Genomic DNA, 18,286 nt, shown 5'->3' with positions numbered 1-18,286 from the left:
TAAATGAGTGGGATGTTGGCCCTTTGCACAGTGTTCATGCAATTTACAACATTATGTGGTACACATCTCTATGCAAGTAAAATAAGAGAAGTATATTATGAAAATGTCTGTTTGTTAACCCTGAGCTCTGTCAGTTTCATACTTAAACATTTAGTACATTTCTCCTGTTTCATATTACATTATATTTACCAGTTCTTTGTTTGGTGTTTAATTTTGTGTTTTTTTCCATGTTTTGAAAACTTACATGATTTATAGAAAAGCAAAACATCATATGCATTTTTTTTTAGATTCTAGGGAGCAAAAAAACATTTCAATCACATTTAAGTCTTGCTATATGCTAATATCATTTTATGTTTACAAATTCGACTCTGCAGGAGGAAATGGATAGTAACCCAATGGTCTCGTCACTGCTGAATAAACTTGCAAATTACACAAATTTAACTCAGGGAGTCAAAGAACATGAAGAGTATGACGATCGCAAGAGGAAAGAAATGAAGGTGATGAAATTTTTTCATAAATAATGTAATTTTAGAATTTTTGGTTTTAATTTAGTGATACAAATATTTGTAAAATTTAAATTCCACATTGTTGAAAGTGTTTTTCTAACTTTAATAATTTATACCTCTATCTTGTAATTTTTTTTAGCACTAGTTTAATACAATACAAAATAATCTCGTGCCATTCTCACTCCATAATATCATGTACCTCATTAAAATTAGGAGTAAATCCATATAGAAGGTGTAATTTTACACTTTGACAAAACCATGTTTGAGAGAAAGGACATGTCCTAGCAAAGCTCTAAATTACTATGTAAACATAAAGCTGTCCAATATTTGTATGCTGCATGCTAAGGGAGATAGTATTTTCTGTGCATGCATACAAAAATAATAATTGTATGTGCACTCTCTGTATTGCAACATGGTTTTGCTCCCTTTAGTTTGATTTCTGGATTTCGTCCATATGTGCTTATTTTTTTTTTGTCTGCTTGTATTTTATTAGGAGGTATTTTCAGATCAATTTATGTGACTTCTCTATATTTGTTGTCTTTGGATTTACTTTATATTGTCCTGTGGGATCGTAGCTGTTGTGCTGCAGCAATGTTTTTCTATGGAAGAAAAAGCTACACTATGTAAAGAGTTGCTTCTTAAAACAGCAAAAAACTAAATTTATGTTATTGTGCGTGTACCCAGCTCTATTTAAGCTTTTGCTGACGGCCAGGAACCATTTAATTGGTTTTAAAGCCATGTTATCACATCATGGTAGTCAAAGTGGAAGTTTGTATAGAAGTGTAAAATTTGTAAACCACCCTTTTCTTCACTGTCGTGGATGGATGGGTAGATTGGACGGTTATTGTAGTTGTGTGTAATAGGCAGGTATAGATACAGTTCGGGTGCAACGTAAATAATTTGAAGCTGGTATATACCATGCTGTGTTCCAACACTGAAATTGTAAGTGGCAGCATCATATCAAGTACCTCATCTGGAGATCAGACAGCATAATGATACACATAGCAAGACCCAATGCAGAACTATTACTAAAAAGCAGAGGCCTTAGTACCTCTTACCCCAAAGGCATTGCAGTTCCACCATAAATTCTATCTGTGACCACCTCTTACCTTCTTCCCAATCCCAGCATTGTGTACCATGTACCACCAGTGGAATAAGTGTAGACCTGACATGTTTAGCCCAATAGATTTTCTTTTCTTTGTTTTTATTTTATTTTATTCATTTTTGTCAGTGACCAAATTCTGCAGCATTTTGTCACTCAAATCAAACTATAAGCCATTTCATTTTGCAGCAGCTCTCATCCTTTAGGTTGAAAATTAATTAGGTGCTTAGTACATTTTGACATTTTTGGTACAGTAGGAGAGACATAATTTAAAAACAAACAAGACTTTATATTACTTAAACATAATTATCTTTTAAATTCTACATCCGTTAATTCTCGCAATTTTAGCATTTTTGTATTCCTCTTCAGAATTCAAAGACACGTTAAGTTTGATATGTGTCAAGAAAAAAACCCACTATAAAGTCTCTGCAACAGATGCACCCTGTATTTAAAAACAAAAGAAAAAAATGATGAATTGTTCTTTTAGGAAACACGAATGGGAACCTTCATTGGAGTATACTTACCATGTTTACAAAACATCCTTGGCGTTATACTTTTTCTGCGTTTGACATGGATTGTTGGAACAGCAGGAGTACTTGAGTCATTTTGCATCGTCCTAATGTGCTGTTTATGTGTAAGTTTTTACGCTGTCGCTGTTAATACTTTTTTGTACATTTATTTATGCTTTTTGAAAAATAAATGGGTGGTGTGTGTGTACACAGGTGTATGTATATGTGTGTGTGCGATTTTATGTCTCCGTGCTGGGAAACCGAGACATACAATCGGCTTCCATCCGCTCAGTAGATCACCTTTAATGCCCGCTAGCTACCGCCTTGGAAGAGCGAGAGGATCTAGTGTACCAAGCACACTCACTGTTTGGTGTCAGCTGAACAACCAGCCGAAGCAAAACAGAACTTCATAGAAATGTTATTTCTCCTGACCTTGTCACACAAGCAACTTAATTTGCTCCTCTCTAGATGTTCAGATATTATGTAGAGCTTTTCAGGCAATGGTTTTCCTGTCAGGAGGAAAATATGCTGAAATTTTCACGAGCATTTTCTGTGGTGGGTTTTCCTGCTGAGTGAAACCAGCTCATGTTACTCCACCCTTAAATTGCTTTTCTACTTAAGGGTTCATATACAGACAATACTTTTAGGCATTCAATGTGCATTCTTAAAACCTTTTCTCACTGTAAGTCCCCCCAAAAATGTAAGCAGCAACTTATACACACAGCAGCTTAGAGAGCATTAACACATGTTAAACATGAATGAGTTTTATGGGAATTATAAATCTTCCCTTTAAGGGGGATTCATTTAGCCGCAATGTTCCTTAGAACACTGTTACTGCAGTAAATGCTGCAGTTATTTTTTTTTTTTCCTCGCGCTCTATGGATGAAGATTTCTGTAAAAATCTCACAGTGGGTGTGCCAGGCAGGCATACTTGCTCTGTGTTTAGGGGTGGGTTCATAGGCCTTTTTGACCAGTATCTCATTATATGCTCTTAAAGAAGATTGATGTAAAATGTATTTAAGTATATAAGGTACTTTAAATGTTATTAGCAGTTTAACCAACCTATAGCAAACCCATTGCAACGTTCTTAGTCAACCTAGCTTTAGTCACACAGGTATAAAATATTGTTGGTTGTTAAGGAGTTTACTTTTAGTGACTGTGTTTTCTTGTGGTCGATTGTTTACTGTGTAAGTGTCCCAAACTTGATTTCCATTCAATCTTTGGATCGTTGTTTGAGAAAAGTATATATAAGTATATAGAACAACAAATATCCAAAAATGTCTGCTTTAAAAGTCTACTTATTTATTTTTATTTAGACAATGCTGACTGCCATATCTATGAGTGCAATTGCAACAAATGGAGTAGTACCAGGTATACCTTTCCATATTTGTAGTTATTCACCAAGATATTAACACGCTGATCTTAAGCTGTATGTCACTGGTGGTTAATGTTTATTATTGGGTCCGTTAATGCTTATAGTTCTCAGTTTAATGGAGCTTGTGTTCCCAAGAACACAAGAACAGAATGCCTTTTTTAATACTTGAACACACTTTTTTTGTGCTAGACTTTATTTTATAAAAGTATATTTTGTATTATTTTTTTTATTTATATATATAAAAATATGTATTATATATAAAAATGGTCCTTTACTTTTGTAATTATTTTTATTATTGTGCCTTGTCAGGCTATTTGCAAATTTATTAATACACTTTTTTTAAAAAAAAAATAGAAAACCGTATCAATTGGCACTGTAACCCTCCAAAAGGCCAAACATAAGTATTATAATGATTTTTTCTTGTTCTGGGGGAACACTGTTCAGCTTTCTTAAGTGCATAAAAAGTTTCATTTTGCAAATCCTTTGAGCGCATTCTTTCATTCATTCAATTAATTTTGTGTTTGATGACTTTTTTTGTTTGCTAGATTAACTTTTTTTTTTCTTCTCTGGGAAATTTAACAGCTGGTGGATCATATTATATGATTTCAAGATCTTTAGGTCCGGAATTTGGCGGTGCTGTAGGACTTTGCTTCTATCTGGGTACAACTTTTGCAGGAGCTATGTACATTCTTGGTACAATTGAAATTCTGTTGGTAAGTTTTCCTTTTCCCATGTAGTAGATATATAAATTTGCACCTATTTTACTACAGCCAAGAGCAAAAATAATTGCATGCCCCATTCTGTATTTTCATGATACATTTCAGCAGGCCCTTTGCGCGACAGTTAGAGGATGTTGTGATTCATTAAAAGTATCCTAAATATATTAAGTAATGCCCAGGTGTGGTCATAGCCAAATATCTGTGCTAATTTCACCATCCATGTATTTTTGACACTGTGGAAAAAGCTTATTTGGTGAAAACAGGACCCTAAATAGTGTCCCTTTTATTTTTTCAAATTTTTTATTTATAATAAACCAAACGGTCATAAATGCCTTTATATAAAGCTAATGCTATTGATTATTATAAAATGTTTATTTGTAATTATGTATTCATTATGCTAAACTTTAGCAATTTAACAAATTGTGCGGTCTCTTTCAAATATGTCATATAAAAGAGTAATAAAAGCAATAAACACAGTGGGCCTCATGCAGAGTTTTACCTATTTTATTAGCATAAAATATGTATTTCCATAGTATGCATGTACAACAATAAATGTGTGTGCATACATCCATGTGCAGATTTGGGTTTCTTTATGACTGGTGAGACAGAACAGTGGAGGGAAGGGTTGGGCACACTTAAGCAGAATACAGTAAAAGCATGCTCAAGTAATCTATTGCGGGTGCTTGACGCCTGGTGCAACGAGATGCAGTCATGATGCCGACAGTCACCTGCAGTAATTGGATGTTTGTGGATTCAGCTGTCCAGCGTTAGTGTGGCTATTGTGGTATATGAAGTTGTGGATTTCTATTCACATTACTTAATTGTTAGTTCCATTTGGATTGCAAACAGAAAGGATTTTTAAAAGGGGAAAATAACATATGTTTGTATTTAATGTATTAAATACAATATTTATTATATAGATTTATTTGTTTTATGCCCAATAAAGTACTATTAAGTTAGTTCTCATTGATATACATGGAAAGCAAAATACATTTTAGATTCTATCATGAACTGCAATTGCAAAGCTAAACATGTTGGTATCATTTCTTTTTGCAGACTTATATATCGCCAAATGCAGCTATATTCCCGATAGAAAAAGACGATCCTCAAGCCATGTTAAATAACATGAGAATTTATGGGACATGCATAATTGTTATAATGGCTATAGTAGTTTTTGTTGGTGTTAAGTATGTCAACAAGCTTGCATTAGTATTTCTTGCCTGTGTGATACTCTCCATTATGGCAATATATGCAGGCGTCATCAAATCGGCTTTTGATCCACCAGACTTTCCGTAAGTAGTACTTTTATTAGTTTTTAAAAAACTAAGTAGCAGTAGTTTTTATTTCTTCATTTTTCACTTCATTAAAACGTGTTTGCTCTATGCAAGAGTAAAATGATTGTAAGCTTGCAAGAAGGGCCCTCTTACCTCTCTGTCTGTCTGCATTACCCAGTATTGTTTTATTACTGCGTTTGTCCCCAATTGTAAAACGCTATGGAATTTGCTGGCAGTATATAAATAAATAGATGATGATGATGATATGCAAAACTCTCTTGATCAAAAACTGGCTTGAGTAGTACAATTGACATAACCTTAGGTATCAGTTGTTCCCCTGTTACCAGCTGCGTTATTTCATTCAAGGGAACTCATTATAAATAATAAATTATTTATAATGGTTTTAGTACAACACAATAACTTTGCAGTGCCGTCATTATTTAATGTCACAAATGGGCATATTATTAGTATTATTATTGCTGATCATTGTAAGGTGTTCCTCAGTGCCGGACTGTGGGGAGTACAGGAGCACACATAACACATGAACATAAAAAGGAGATAAAATTAAATGCAGATTTGAAAACAAAGGTTAGGGCAGAGCTTACAATGTAGTGGGAAAGGACAGAATCGAGACAAGTCACAAATGTAGGTTATTTATCTTTAATATTCTCACTCAAAGGGATGTGTCCGCTATGAAGCAACTTTTCTGAAAACTGTTCAAAAGGTAACTGAAGAAAGGATAACATAAAAAGCTATTGGCTGTAACTCATTTTCTAATACAGTTTAGAAAATTAAAACCAAATTCCCTCTTCTATTCTGCAACCCTCTGTTACCAACAAATATATTATCTTCTTTAAAGTGCATCTTGTATTATATCTATTATATGTAACTCTATTCATAATGCTGGTTTTGGATTTTGTTCTTTTAAAATAATTTTGTACAAAAAAACACAGATAAAATATATTTAAAGTGTAATGCTTAATGTATTCTTGTGTTTTACAGCATATGCCTTCTTGGAAACCGTGTTTTAGCCACACGTAACCTTGATGTTTGTGCCAAATATATTTTCAATGATACAATTAATGTAGAACTGTGGAACAAATTCTGTACAACCGTAAATAGCAGTATGGAATGTGACAAATATTTTCTGTCAAACAATGTCACCAACATACAAGGAATCCCTGGAGTTGCTAGTGGTGTTCTTATTGGTGAGTCAATTTTTCAGATACATATGATGCAATAGTGAACCAGATGATCAGGCAGTCTGAAAGGGAAAATGATTGGGAAGAAAGATTTTCTGGAACATTTTTTAAAATTACTTTTGATGTAAGGGTAAACCAGAAAATGTTGTTACATGATCTTTTGATCTATATTAATTGTGGGCAACAGGTGGCAGCCTGGCGAACCTTCACCTGCAGTCCCCAGGTTTATGCCCCTGTTGTCTTATTCTCTGCTTTATGTTAAAAGACAGAGAATAAGGCTGAACATGATGGGAGCAGAACCACCACTACACACCACAGAGAGGTCATACAGCATATCTAATCTGAGGTGGAGGAGAAAGAGACCTGTCTGCACATGTATTCTCCCTCCTTCCTCTGCAGGCGCCAAACTGAGTGAGAAGGGAAGAACAATCATTTTTAGACTGACATTAATACAATTTTATTTTAATAATTTAATGAAGAGACAAGTAAATTGAAGTGGCTGGTCCCTGATACTCCTCCTGTGAGTGGGTGGCTTGGGGAGCTGGCGGAGGGAAGGGGGGATTGAGTGATATGTTAAAGTCTGATGCGTTTTCATGTGGACATTTCTGTTACTTATGGATTCATTTTGTGGCAGATGGAAGGTCTGAATAGCATGTGACAGGTATTTTGCAAGTGGGCATCTGAGGGTCTGTGGGAGAATTTTTGGGTAAGTGAAGGGTCTGAGTGGCATGTGGAAGAGATGACATGGTGAGGGCTTTTTGGGATGAGTATTGTGGGGCTTCAGATGTCATTTTTGGGTTGTTTATTATTACAGAGATTAAGGGCAATGTGTGGCCCTTTTGAAGGTTATAGGGCCTCACATGCAACTTTTGAAGTGCATCAGGTTGCCCCTCACTGATCTGATCACCACAAAATGTTGATTTAAATAATAACTATAACTTTACACTGTACAACTGGTCATTTTTAAATTTGCATCCTTACTGTTTTTTAGATAATCTTTGGAGTGCTTACAGTCAAAAGGGATCTATTGTTGAGAGGAACCAAACATCTTCATTTTCAGGAGAGGGTGAAAAAACTTTTAGTCAAAATTATGTTTGGACAGACATTATGACTTACTTCACAATGCTTGTTGGAATTTACTTTCCCTCTGTGACAGGTCAGTAACAAATTGCTTATTTACAACTTCTAGACACAAAAATGCTAGTTTCCCTATAATTATAATCTCCTGTTGTATTGATGCATGTGTAAAGGCCTGCGTACATCACTATTCTATCAGCCAAAGTCTGCGGCTTTCAGATCCCCCATCTTTTATATTCATCACTTTTCTTTTAGGAGTCTCTTGCTTTCAGTTTCGTTAAATAATATATATTCATGGGCAATTTATAGGGGGAAAAAAGGAGCACATTTAAAAAAAGAAAACAGTAGTATTTTGTTATCCTTTCCTTAGCAACTCTTATTGTTTCCTACAATACAATAAAAACCACGTATGTTTAAGGAATTTTCAAATATGTTTACTTTTGGTCTATTTTATGTAAAAAAAAAAAAAATTATAGCCATAAGCTAGTTGATGGCATTCAAGCCTACGTTTATAGATGTGGTCACATATGTAAACCTATGGTCTGATACAAGGGGGTTGGGGGATACCCTCATCTGTCCCCTGCAAGGAAGAAGCTCTGACTGAATAAACACATAACTTTTACCTAAAAGAGTTTGCAAAATGCCACCTAAAAGATACCATAAAAAGGTGTCAGTAAGTGTTTTGGTAAAAATGAACTTGGGCGCTTTCATAGTGCATTAACAAAATCTTTTATTTATAAAATCATGTACAAATGTTGCACGTACCAGAAATCCTCAGATTGCAGACATATTATATAAAAAACCAGGACTACTCCTATTGATCAATTCGGAGTAGACCTCACAGAAAGTAATCCACATCCAGACTCTCGACACGTTTCGTCACGCAGGACTTCAGGAGAGTTGGATCCTAATGAAGCAGCCTATCTTTTATAGGTTAACTCGGTGTTCTCACACAAATGTATCGAATTTCATTTGTCAGCTCACAAATGTAACACTTCACATATTATTAACAAATAACATATAGAAAATATAAGAAATATATGAACAATCATTCTCTTGTATAAAAAGACTTGCCTTAAAATGAATATTTGCTTGCACGACCGCTCTATATACGTATCTGTCTAGTGGTTCAAAATAAGTTATAATCATTACATTCCAATTTGTCCAGGTTCGAAACATAACAACGAGAACTTGTTCCATAATTCTATATGGTATTTAATTATTCATTGGATGATATATCCGAATCGTAGAGAATACTATAATATATATATATATATATATATATATATATATATATATATATATATATATTATATTATATTATATTATATATATAAATGAATGCAGCAATGTACAGAGACATCCTGGATGAAAACCTGCTCCAGAGTGCTCTTGACCTCAGACTGGGGCGTCTGTTCATCTTTCATCAGGACAATGACCCTAAGCAAACGGCGAGAGGAGTGGATCAGGACAACTCTGAATGTCCTTGAGAGGCCCAGCCAGAGCCCACACTTGAATCCGATTGAACGTCTCTGGAGAGATCTGAAAATGGCTGTGCACCGAGGCTTCCCATCCAACCTGATGTTGCTTGAGAGGTGCTGCAAAGAGGAATGGGCAAAACTGCCCAAAGATAGGTGTGCCAAGCTTGTGGCATCATATTCCAAAAGGCTTGAGGCTGTAATTGCTGCCAAAGGTGCATCAACAGTCACCAAAAAAAAAAGAAAGAGACTGTGCTCTGGAATCGTGTGACTTCACACAGCAAACACCCTTAAAGTCATAGCAGCTGGGAGCATGTTCGTGACAATGATTATAAAACCTAAACTTCTGTATCCGTTACAACATGCCCCTGTTTATATTCCTAGATAGGTTTTCTCCCAGATTAAAAAATACCTTTCCATTATGTAAATTGGCACTCTATGCACATGACATACTTCTTACTCTAACGAATCCTGATGTTTCTGTCCCCACTGTTTTTTTTTTTTTAAATTAAAGACTACTCTCTAACTTTAAAATTAATTCAGATACAACTGAAGCCCTAGCTCTTAATTTTCATCCTAATGTCCAAATACATTTGCAAAACACTTTTAAGGTTAATTGGCAAACTCGGCACATTAAATATTTAGGGATTAAGCTAACCAAATGTTAAGATAAATTGTACATGGCCAACTTCCCCCTCTAATTGCCACCTTAAAGCGCGTTCTCCGGTCCTGGAACCCTCAATTAATTTTGTGGGTTGGCAGAGTCGCTGCAGTAAAGATGAATATCCTTCCCAGACTTCTTTATTTATTTTCAAACCCTGACTGTATGAGTCCCTTCGCTTGCCATTAAAAACATTCAATCGAGCATATCCCCAGTTTGTTTCATCTGGTAAGCGCCAAAGAGTTTGCCTAAAAGTCCTTTTCCTGCACGCCAGAAGGGGAGGTTTGAGTCTTCTCTGCTACTGGCTTGAAACAAAAGACCACTCCTCTCTTCACAATCTCCCTCCCTCAGTTCATTTTTCACTTGAAATTTGGAAATATTTTACACGTACCTTCAAGCTTATAGATGATCCTAAACTGTTTTTTTCTCTCCACTCCCCCACCCGACACTGTGTGTGCTGCACAATGAAGTTAGTTCAAACTTTGTCTAATCCCATGGCTTCAATCTCAATTTACATATGTATTAAGATAGACCTGTTTTTTGAATTTGTCTTTGCTGAAAGCCTGGGAGTTGGTCCCTTTTCTTTTTCTGAATCTCCTGTATTGGAAAATCTTCAATAAAATGTATTTTTTAAAAAAAAAAATAATAATTCTCAGTTCTGGGTGGACAAGAGAGTGTACGCTTGGATACACTCTGCCGATATATTACTTCTGGGGGCGTTGCCTTTCTAACTTTAAATCCTATTGTATTGCGACCCAGCTGTCGCACTTGTGGGAATGGGTTAGGTATGATTTGGGGGGGGGGGGTACTCAATATGGCTTCTTACATGGCTACATGGGGTCCTTCTGTGAACCAGGGATACAGCCCCCCACTTAGGCAGGCAGTTCTGATTTGGAACTTGGTGCATAAATCTGCAGCGTTTGTGGGTTGGGACCCAGAGATTCCTATTTGGGGCAATTTTAAGTTGGGGACTGGATCCGCTTGGCTTGCATATGGGGTTCAGTCAGTTGGAGCTCTAGTTTGATATCTATTTGCAATCCTTTAAACAATTAAGAGTTTGGGCTCCCGAAACGATTATTTTATAGCTGCCTACAGCTACGGCATGCACTGCAGGCTCAATTCCAAGGTGTTGCTCCCCAGTTCTGTCCCTCCCCGCTTAAGGGTTGTCTTACGTGGGTTGGGCTCTCAAAAAATTATTTCTATACTGTATACTACCATTTTTCCCGATATGTTAGGAGACTTGATTGCCCTTAAACTAGATGGGAAGTTGATTTTGGTTCTATTGATGAGGAGGATTGGAGCAGTATGCTTGGTAGTGCCAAGATTGCCACTTCATGCACCAGGTTTCGTCAGATCCAGCTATATCTGTTGAACATACTCTGGTAGACTATTGACTTCTGTCATCACCTTTGTTCCTGTCCAGGGGTCGAGTGGCTGTAGATGGAGGTGGTGGAGTGTATTCGATCGACATGGAGTTGGATCTCTCTCTGAGGTGTCCCAAAAATTTCACTTTTTTGTTTTGGTTTGTTTTTCCTGGATAGGTCATCCTCCCAGTATGTAATTGTTGTGTTCACCCTAGAGAAAGATACTGTCGTTAAAAAATGGATGACCATTGAGGATCCTACGTTTTGGTTCTTGGGTTGCCCTAGGGAATGACACTGTTGAACATTAAAGATATATCCACATGGCCAGGAAATCTAAATATTATAAAATTTTGTTTTGATGGATTCAGTGAAGGTATGCGTTGCTGTCTCTAACTGAGGATCCGGATGGTGATCCCTCTTAGGCAACTGGTCTGGATGTTTTCTCTTCTTGATGCTGTATTTGTCCTGCTAATTATTTACATACTCACTCCTATGTATGTCTATGCAACCATTTGGTTACGATGGTGTATATGGTGATCTATTTTGTGAATCTTTAGCATACACACCTGGGTGCACATTAAATTATTTAATTTCATTGTGGTCTACTTCTGCCTATGTAACGTACTAACCTGTCTAAACCCTCGCTGACATCATTTGTTCTTACCTATTTGATGTGTTATTGTATTATCGTACAATGGGAATTTGATTTACTTTGTAGTTCTCTTCTCTTGGGGTTGTTTGCATTTTCTCACCTTGAAAATTTAAATTAAAAAAAGATTTGTGGGGGGCGTGGCTAGGACGCCATATCGACTGGTCGCACATCTCCAAGCTCCCCTCTCCCCGAGACCCTAATCCCTCTATATTTCGGGCTACACATGTCATATCCCCCTTCACCATAGCTCCCTGTTTGCGAAGCCTGCCAACTAACATCCCATACCCGACTTACCGGCTGGGACCTCGGAAGACCAACTCTGAGCCCTCCTGTAGGCAGCTGGACATCCTGTGCCGGGGGCCCCTCTGAGAGCTGGACCCGCTGCACTCTCACTGGCGGTTCTACATCCAGACCCCCCAGCCTCTTGTGACTAGCCGCTGGCTCGATCGGCTGAAGTCGGCGTCCTACTTCCGGTTGAGGCCCCGGACTAAAGTTTCAGCCTCCCCGCGGACCCCTCACTTTCAGTTTCGCCACGGCACTTCCGGCGAAAGTGGGCAGGATTCCTGACTTAGGTGAGAGCTGCAGCCTCTGTACTTTCCCCACCTCCGCTTGCAACATGTGGGGTCTGCCTGGAGGGCACCCCTGCCTCACTGTCAGTGCTTCTAGAGGAGTTGTGGGCAAAGATCTCAGACCTCAGACCACCAGCACTACAATACTTCCCCATCTCCTCTCACTCAGTCTGAAGCTGTTCACTCTGCCAGCAGATTCTTCTCGGCTCCCTGTGGGGCTGGAGCTCTGCCTCCCTGGCCCATGAACTGTAAGAAGCCCACGGCTGGCCCTGTGACTGGGGACCCTGCGCATCCTACCCTGAGGCTTGTGCCCGCTTGTATTACCCAGCAGAATTAACTACAAAGTCTCCCAATACGTCTGATACGCAGGCAGCGACTACGCTTCTCCGCACCCCCTCTCTTAAGTGAAGCCTGCTACACGCACCCTGGAGTAGGGTAAAAGGCACCAGCCAGCAGTAAACCTGTATCACATTTGCAAGTGTGTATAAAGTCTTGTTTCCCTAGTGCTGAGCTCGCTCCACCAGAATCTCATGCTTGATTACAAGGCACAACTCCTATCATACAGTGTTTCTTCAATAGCCCACAGGCTCGGACTACAGCTCCTTCTCATCAAGTTGTCTTTCCGCCTGCATACCAGGTTCGGGGCCGGGCTCAAATAACTGGGTTCTAATTATGCCTCTGTGCCCCCTCCGGTCCCTGAGCTGCGCCCTGTGGAACAACCGGGTTTTCTCCATATCCTCTGCCTCCCCACCCATTCCTTTTTGCCTCACACTCCAAAATGCCTAAAGGGGGAAAAAAAATCTACAGGAGGGGACCTCCTCCCCTATCTTTCCAAACAAAAAAAACCAAGCTAGATATGGTGGACATTCTGATTCGGGGTCTGAGGAAGAGGACTGCTCCCCTATCACCCGCGGGGACTTCCTGTCCCTCCTCAAAGAGGTGAAAGATGTCAAAGCCTCGGTGCAGGCCCTCCACTCACTAAAGTGATATTGCGAATGTTGGGAACAGAACAGACCATCTCGAGCAACGTGTCAAGGAGGTGGTGATGTACCAGCAAACATATGACACAGATCTGGGCCAAATCCGCCAAGATATTCTCCAGCTACAGGAGGGACAGGAGGACCAAGACAATAGAGCCAGACGCAACAATATGAGAATTCGGGGAATACCTGAACATGTCGACTCTGCCCACTTGGAACTCTACCTTAAGAAGCTTTTCACCCAGCTTTCCCCCCAAACCCCGGAGGATCAACTCTTATTGGATCGTGCCCATTGCGCACTCAGACCTCGCTCTCAGGACCCATCTCAACCCAGGGACGTTATCCTTAGAATGCATTATTTTACGGCAAAGGAGGCCGTCATGCAGGAGGCACGTCGACTTCCTTCGATCACCTACGATAACGCCACCCTGCAGATTTTCCAAGACCTCTCCCCACTCACTCTGGCCAAAAGAAGGGACTTCAAGCCGATTACTAAACTTTGCCAAAAGGAAATTAAGCATCGCTGGGGTTTTCCTTTTCGTCTCCTAATCTGGCACCAAGGCTCTATGCTCATGGCCAGAACCCTCTTTGAGGCGCAGGCTCTACTTCCCAAACTTGGCATTACTACAGGACTTCCCGTTCTCCCTGAACCCTCTCCCCTCCCTCAGAGGCCGACTAAACAGTCGGCGCGTCAAGCCCCAAGGACCGAGTGGAATACGATTCCATCGATGTCATCATCCTCTCAGCAATCCACTGAACCTTCTGGGACTTGACTTGCTACACCAGGTTTACATTTTGTGATTCTTTTCCATTTTTATTTTTCTCCCCATATTGTTCTTTTGCTGAGAGTTGGTCCTCGACCATGCTCCCAGTGAAATTTCTGTCATTTCCTATTGGTTTTAGACTTCAAACCCCCATATGCTAACGCTGCATGGGTGTGTCATCCGAAAGCCCTACTGAGTCTAGTTGCACTGTTTTGCAGGTTATCATGTGTGTATTACTTACCTGTTGCTCTGTTCCTGATGTTTTGGGTTCCTTTCTAACTGTGTTGTTGGATCCTGTCTTCTTTTGGCTGCCTCCCCTACTAGGGGGCGCATCCTCTGGCGTCTGGGATTCCCAGTTTATACCATGTTAGGTTATGTTATACAATGTTAAGCTTTTTTAGTTATTTATTTATTTTTATTTTTATTTATCTCACTCTCCTCCTGGCTGTAGCTGGTTCGTGGTCACCACTTACAGTGGCCATCTAGGTCGCTTTTCCAGTTTTAGCCGGGGCTATTACTCCTTTCACGCCCACCTTGGGTTGACCGTGGAGCTGAAAACGGGGATACCCCACTTAAGCTGAGAGTTTGTTGTTCTAGGTAATTGTTGAGCTCTGTTATTTTTTATGTTTATCTCCTACCATCCAATTTGGTAACTCTCTGGTTTTACTAAGTATTCATCCTACTTTTTCTTTTTTCATATACGCCTCCCAACGGCCTTCCCTCATTTCCCGATGCAATACCCTCCCACCCCCAGAAACTTATTTCCTACCCTCTACTTTCCCTTGGGACTACCTCACTCTCCCCCCCCCCCCCCCACCCCATACTCGCCCTCCAGGTTTTTCCACACGTGAATCTCTGCTACTTTTGCTATACTTACAATGTCTCAGGTGACCCAGAGGGGTGCACACTTGGAGCCTAGCTCTTTGCCCTCCGGTGATGTACCCTCTCGCGGCCTCGCCGCGCCTCCCTAGAGCCTATGGCTCTTTTGCTGACCTATGTGCTTTCCCAGCGCATAGTTTTCTTTTACCATTGTCGGCACAACAGGTCCCGGCCTATTTCACCAAGTGACCATTTCCCCCCCCCTCCCTAACTCCCTCACCTCCCCCCTAAACCCCCCCTTTCTTATTTGACCACCCTGTGTTAGGTCTTCTCCTGATATCTCTCCTCCTCGCTGCACATGGGTCTTAGAGTAGTTTCTTTTAATGTTAAAGGGCTAAATAGCCCCCAGAAAAGAGGTAAGCTTTTCGCTACCCTAAAACTTCATAAGGGCGATTTAATTTTTCTACAAGAGACACATTTTCTACATAACTTCCACCCAGAGCTCCGCTCCAAAGCGTACCCCGTCTCATACCATGCTTGCGATCACTCAACCAAAAAACGAAGGGTAGCTATTTTATTTGCCCGCCATTTGACTTTTGAACTCATTGACTCCCTTGCAGACAAAGAGGGCCGATACCTCATCTTGATAGGTAAACTAAATAATAAACTCTGCACGTTGGTTAATGTTTATGCTCCCAACCAGCATCAGAATCGTTGTTTTTCCAAAATAGCCGTTTTATTGTCCCGTATTCGTCAGGGGGACCTTATCCTAGCGGGAGATTTCAATACGGTCTTGAATCGGGCTTTGGGTCGTTCCCCCCCCTGTGGCCGCGCCCTCTACTACTTCTGACCCATTATCCTCTAAGTCGCTCCTCAGTCTCATGAAATCCTAGCATCTCTACGATTCCTGGCGAGTGAAAGAACCGACCTCTCGGGACTATACATATTACTCCCCACCACACCATTCATATTCACGCATTGATATGATCCTGCTCAGCCACAACTTTGCATTAAACCTCCAGGCGGCCCAAATTCACCCAATGATTTGGTCTGATTATTCTCCTATATCTATAGACCTCTGTGGCCTCTCAGACCACCCCCGCCCCATGACACCTGGTGTCTTAATGACTCTCTGCTCCATAATGCGGATATAATTTCCCAGCTCGGGGCTCGCCTCGAAGAGTATTTCGAGCTCAACGACCACCCAGATATTTCTAGGGCCACTCTATGGACAGCGCACAAGGCAGTCCTGAGGGGACATCTGCTTAACATCGCTTCCAGGAGGAAAAAAGAAATTCTTACCATGACCAACAAGTTATCTCTTAAACTAGCCCAACACAAGGCTACTCCGGACCCCTCCATTCTGCTAGCCCTCCGCGAGACTAAGGCTCAATTAGATCTTCTTCTCTCCAAGCAGGTAGCCAAACGCCTTAAGTATCTCCGACAATCCTTCTATGAAAAGGGGGATAAGGCGGACAAAATTCTCGCTGCGCGGCTTCGTTCAGAAAGGACCCAGAAAAATATTATATTGATTCGTGATTCTAATAACCAGCTCCTCCATGACCCTGCTGCCATCAGAGAGGCTATCCAGCAATATTACACCGCCCTTTATAATCTTCCATCTCTCCCTGTCTCTATCCCGCAGCAGTCTAACGCCTCGTTGATATCAGACTTCCTTGCTAAATCTAGACTTTCGAAATTGTCCCCGCAGGCCCTCCAATTCATCAACGAAGAAATTACATTAGACGAAATTCTGCTTACACAAATCACAAAAAAATGGAAAATCTCCAGGCCCAGATGGATTTACGGCAGCTTATTATAAAAAAATTTCAAGTGTACTTGCCCCTCACCTGCTCTCCCTGTACAATGGTGTCCTTCAAGGAACCCCCTTCCCGCCTGAAATGCTCGAAGCTAGAATTGTAGTGATCCCAAAAGATGGAAAGGATCCACTTCATTGTGCCAGCTACAGACCCATCTCCCTTCTCAATCTGGATCTAAAGATTTTCGATAAGATTCTGGCAAATCGTCTAAACACATTCCTTCCCTCGTTGATCCACTACAACCAGGTAGGATTCATTCCGGGGCGCCAGGCGAGGGACAACACCAGAAGGGCTATTGATATTATACATTTTGCAAACACCAGGAGATCTCCCACTATAATCCTCTCTCTGGACGCTGATAAAGTGTTTGATAGGATCTCTTGGGGCTTTATGAAAGCAGCTCTTGAGGCCTTTGGCTTCGCTGGCGACTTTCTCACTTTCGTCCTGGCATTGTATTCCTCGCCTTCAGCTAAAGTCTTGATCAACGTGGTACCCTCAAACTCGCTAGCCATCCAAAACGGCACGAGGCAGGGATGTCCCCTTTCTCCCCTTATTTTTGATCTGGTAATTGAGCCATTGGCCTCTCAAATCCATTACAACTCTAATATTTGTGGTGTGCAGGTGGGGGACATCGACTCTAAAGTTTCGCGTTTTGCGGACGGTGTCCTGCTTTCACTTTCCCAACCAGCAATCTCCCTCCCCAACCTGTACAATGTTCTCCAGGCCTATGGTGACATATCTAGCTATAAAATAAATTATACAAAATCAGAGGCCCTGCTGCTCCATGTCTCCCCCCAGGAGACCGAAGTGTTATGGTCCTCTTTCAAATTTAAATGGCACTTACCACCTCTCTTTTCCAAAACTGAATCTGATTTGGCTTCTTGGAACCGCCTTATTATCTCGTGGCTGGGTAGGTTCATTGCGGTGAAAATGAATATCATACCCAAATGGCTGTACCTCTTCCAAACCCTACCAGTTGCTGTCCCTGCTACCCTCCTATCCAATATCCAGAAGGCCCTTACCCGGTTTATCTGGAATCATACGCCTCCAAGGGTCTCGGTTGCTGTCCTGAAGAAACCTATCCCCAGTGGTGGTAGGGGTCTACCCGATATTAAGATTTATTACCTGGCTTCCCACTTCTCCCAAATTGTTGCATTATATGCCCCCTCAGGTTCCATGTCATGGCTGGACCTGGAAGCGGCGCATACTGCCCTCCCTGACCTGACTCCACTTTGGGGCGTACCCCCTATACATCGCCCCTCGCCCTCTAAACTCCTTCCCACCATTAAATTTGGCATTAAGATTTGTGACTCTTACTCCTTTAAATTAAAACTCACATCTGCCCTCTCTACCCTGACCCCCATCTGGTTTAATCCTATATTTCCTCCTGGCCTCTCTAGATTGAGACACCGTCT

General features: G+C 40.6%; 1 protein-coding gene across 3 annotated transcripts in view; it reads left to right on the top strand.

Moving 5' to 3' along the window:
* SLC12A7 (solute carrier family 12 member 7) overlaps window positions 1-18,286 on the top strand; it is a 271,122-nt gene that overhangs the window by 201,824 nt on the left and 51,012 nt on the right. For all 3 annotated transcript variants that reach the window (XM_075212693.1, XM_075212694.1, XM_075212695.1), the window contains exons 3-9: window positions 375-497; window positions 2,096-2,242; window positions 3,434-3,488; window positions 4,075-4,205; window positions 5,268-5,503; window positions 6,488-6,693; window positions 7,679-7,843. In XM_075212693.1, the coding sequence (XP_075068794.1) occupies window positions 375-497; window positions 2,096-2,242; window positions 3,434-3,488; window positions 4,075-4,205; window positions 5,268-5,503; window positions 6,488-6,693; window positions 7,679-7,843 (1,063 nt within the window). The remainder of the gene's footprint in view (window positions 1-374; window positions 498-2,095; window positions 2,243-3,433; window positions 3,489-4,074; window positions 4,206-5,267; window positions 5,504-6,487; window positions 6,694-7,678; window positions 7,844-18,286) is intronic.

Source organism: Mixophyes fleayi, chromosome 5, assembly GCF_038048845.1.
Source record: "Mixophyes fleayi isolate aMixFle1 chromosome 5, aMixFle1.hap1, whole genome shotgun sequence".
In the NCBI taxonomy this organism is placed as follows: Eukaryota; Metazoa; Chordata; class Amphibia; order Anura; family Limnodynastidae; genus Mixophyes; species Mixophyes fleayi.
The sequence above is the reverse complement of the archived record's forward strand: the minus strand, read 5'-3'. Positions and strand labels throughout refer to the sequence as shown.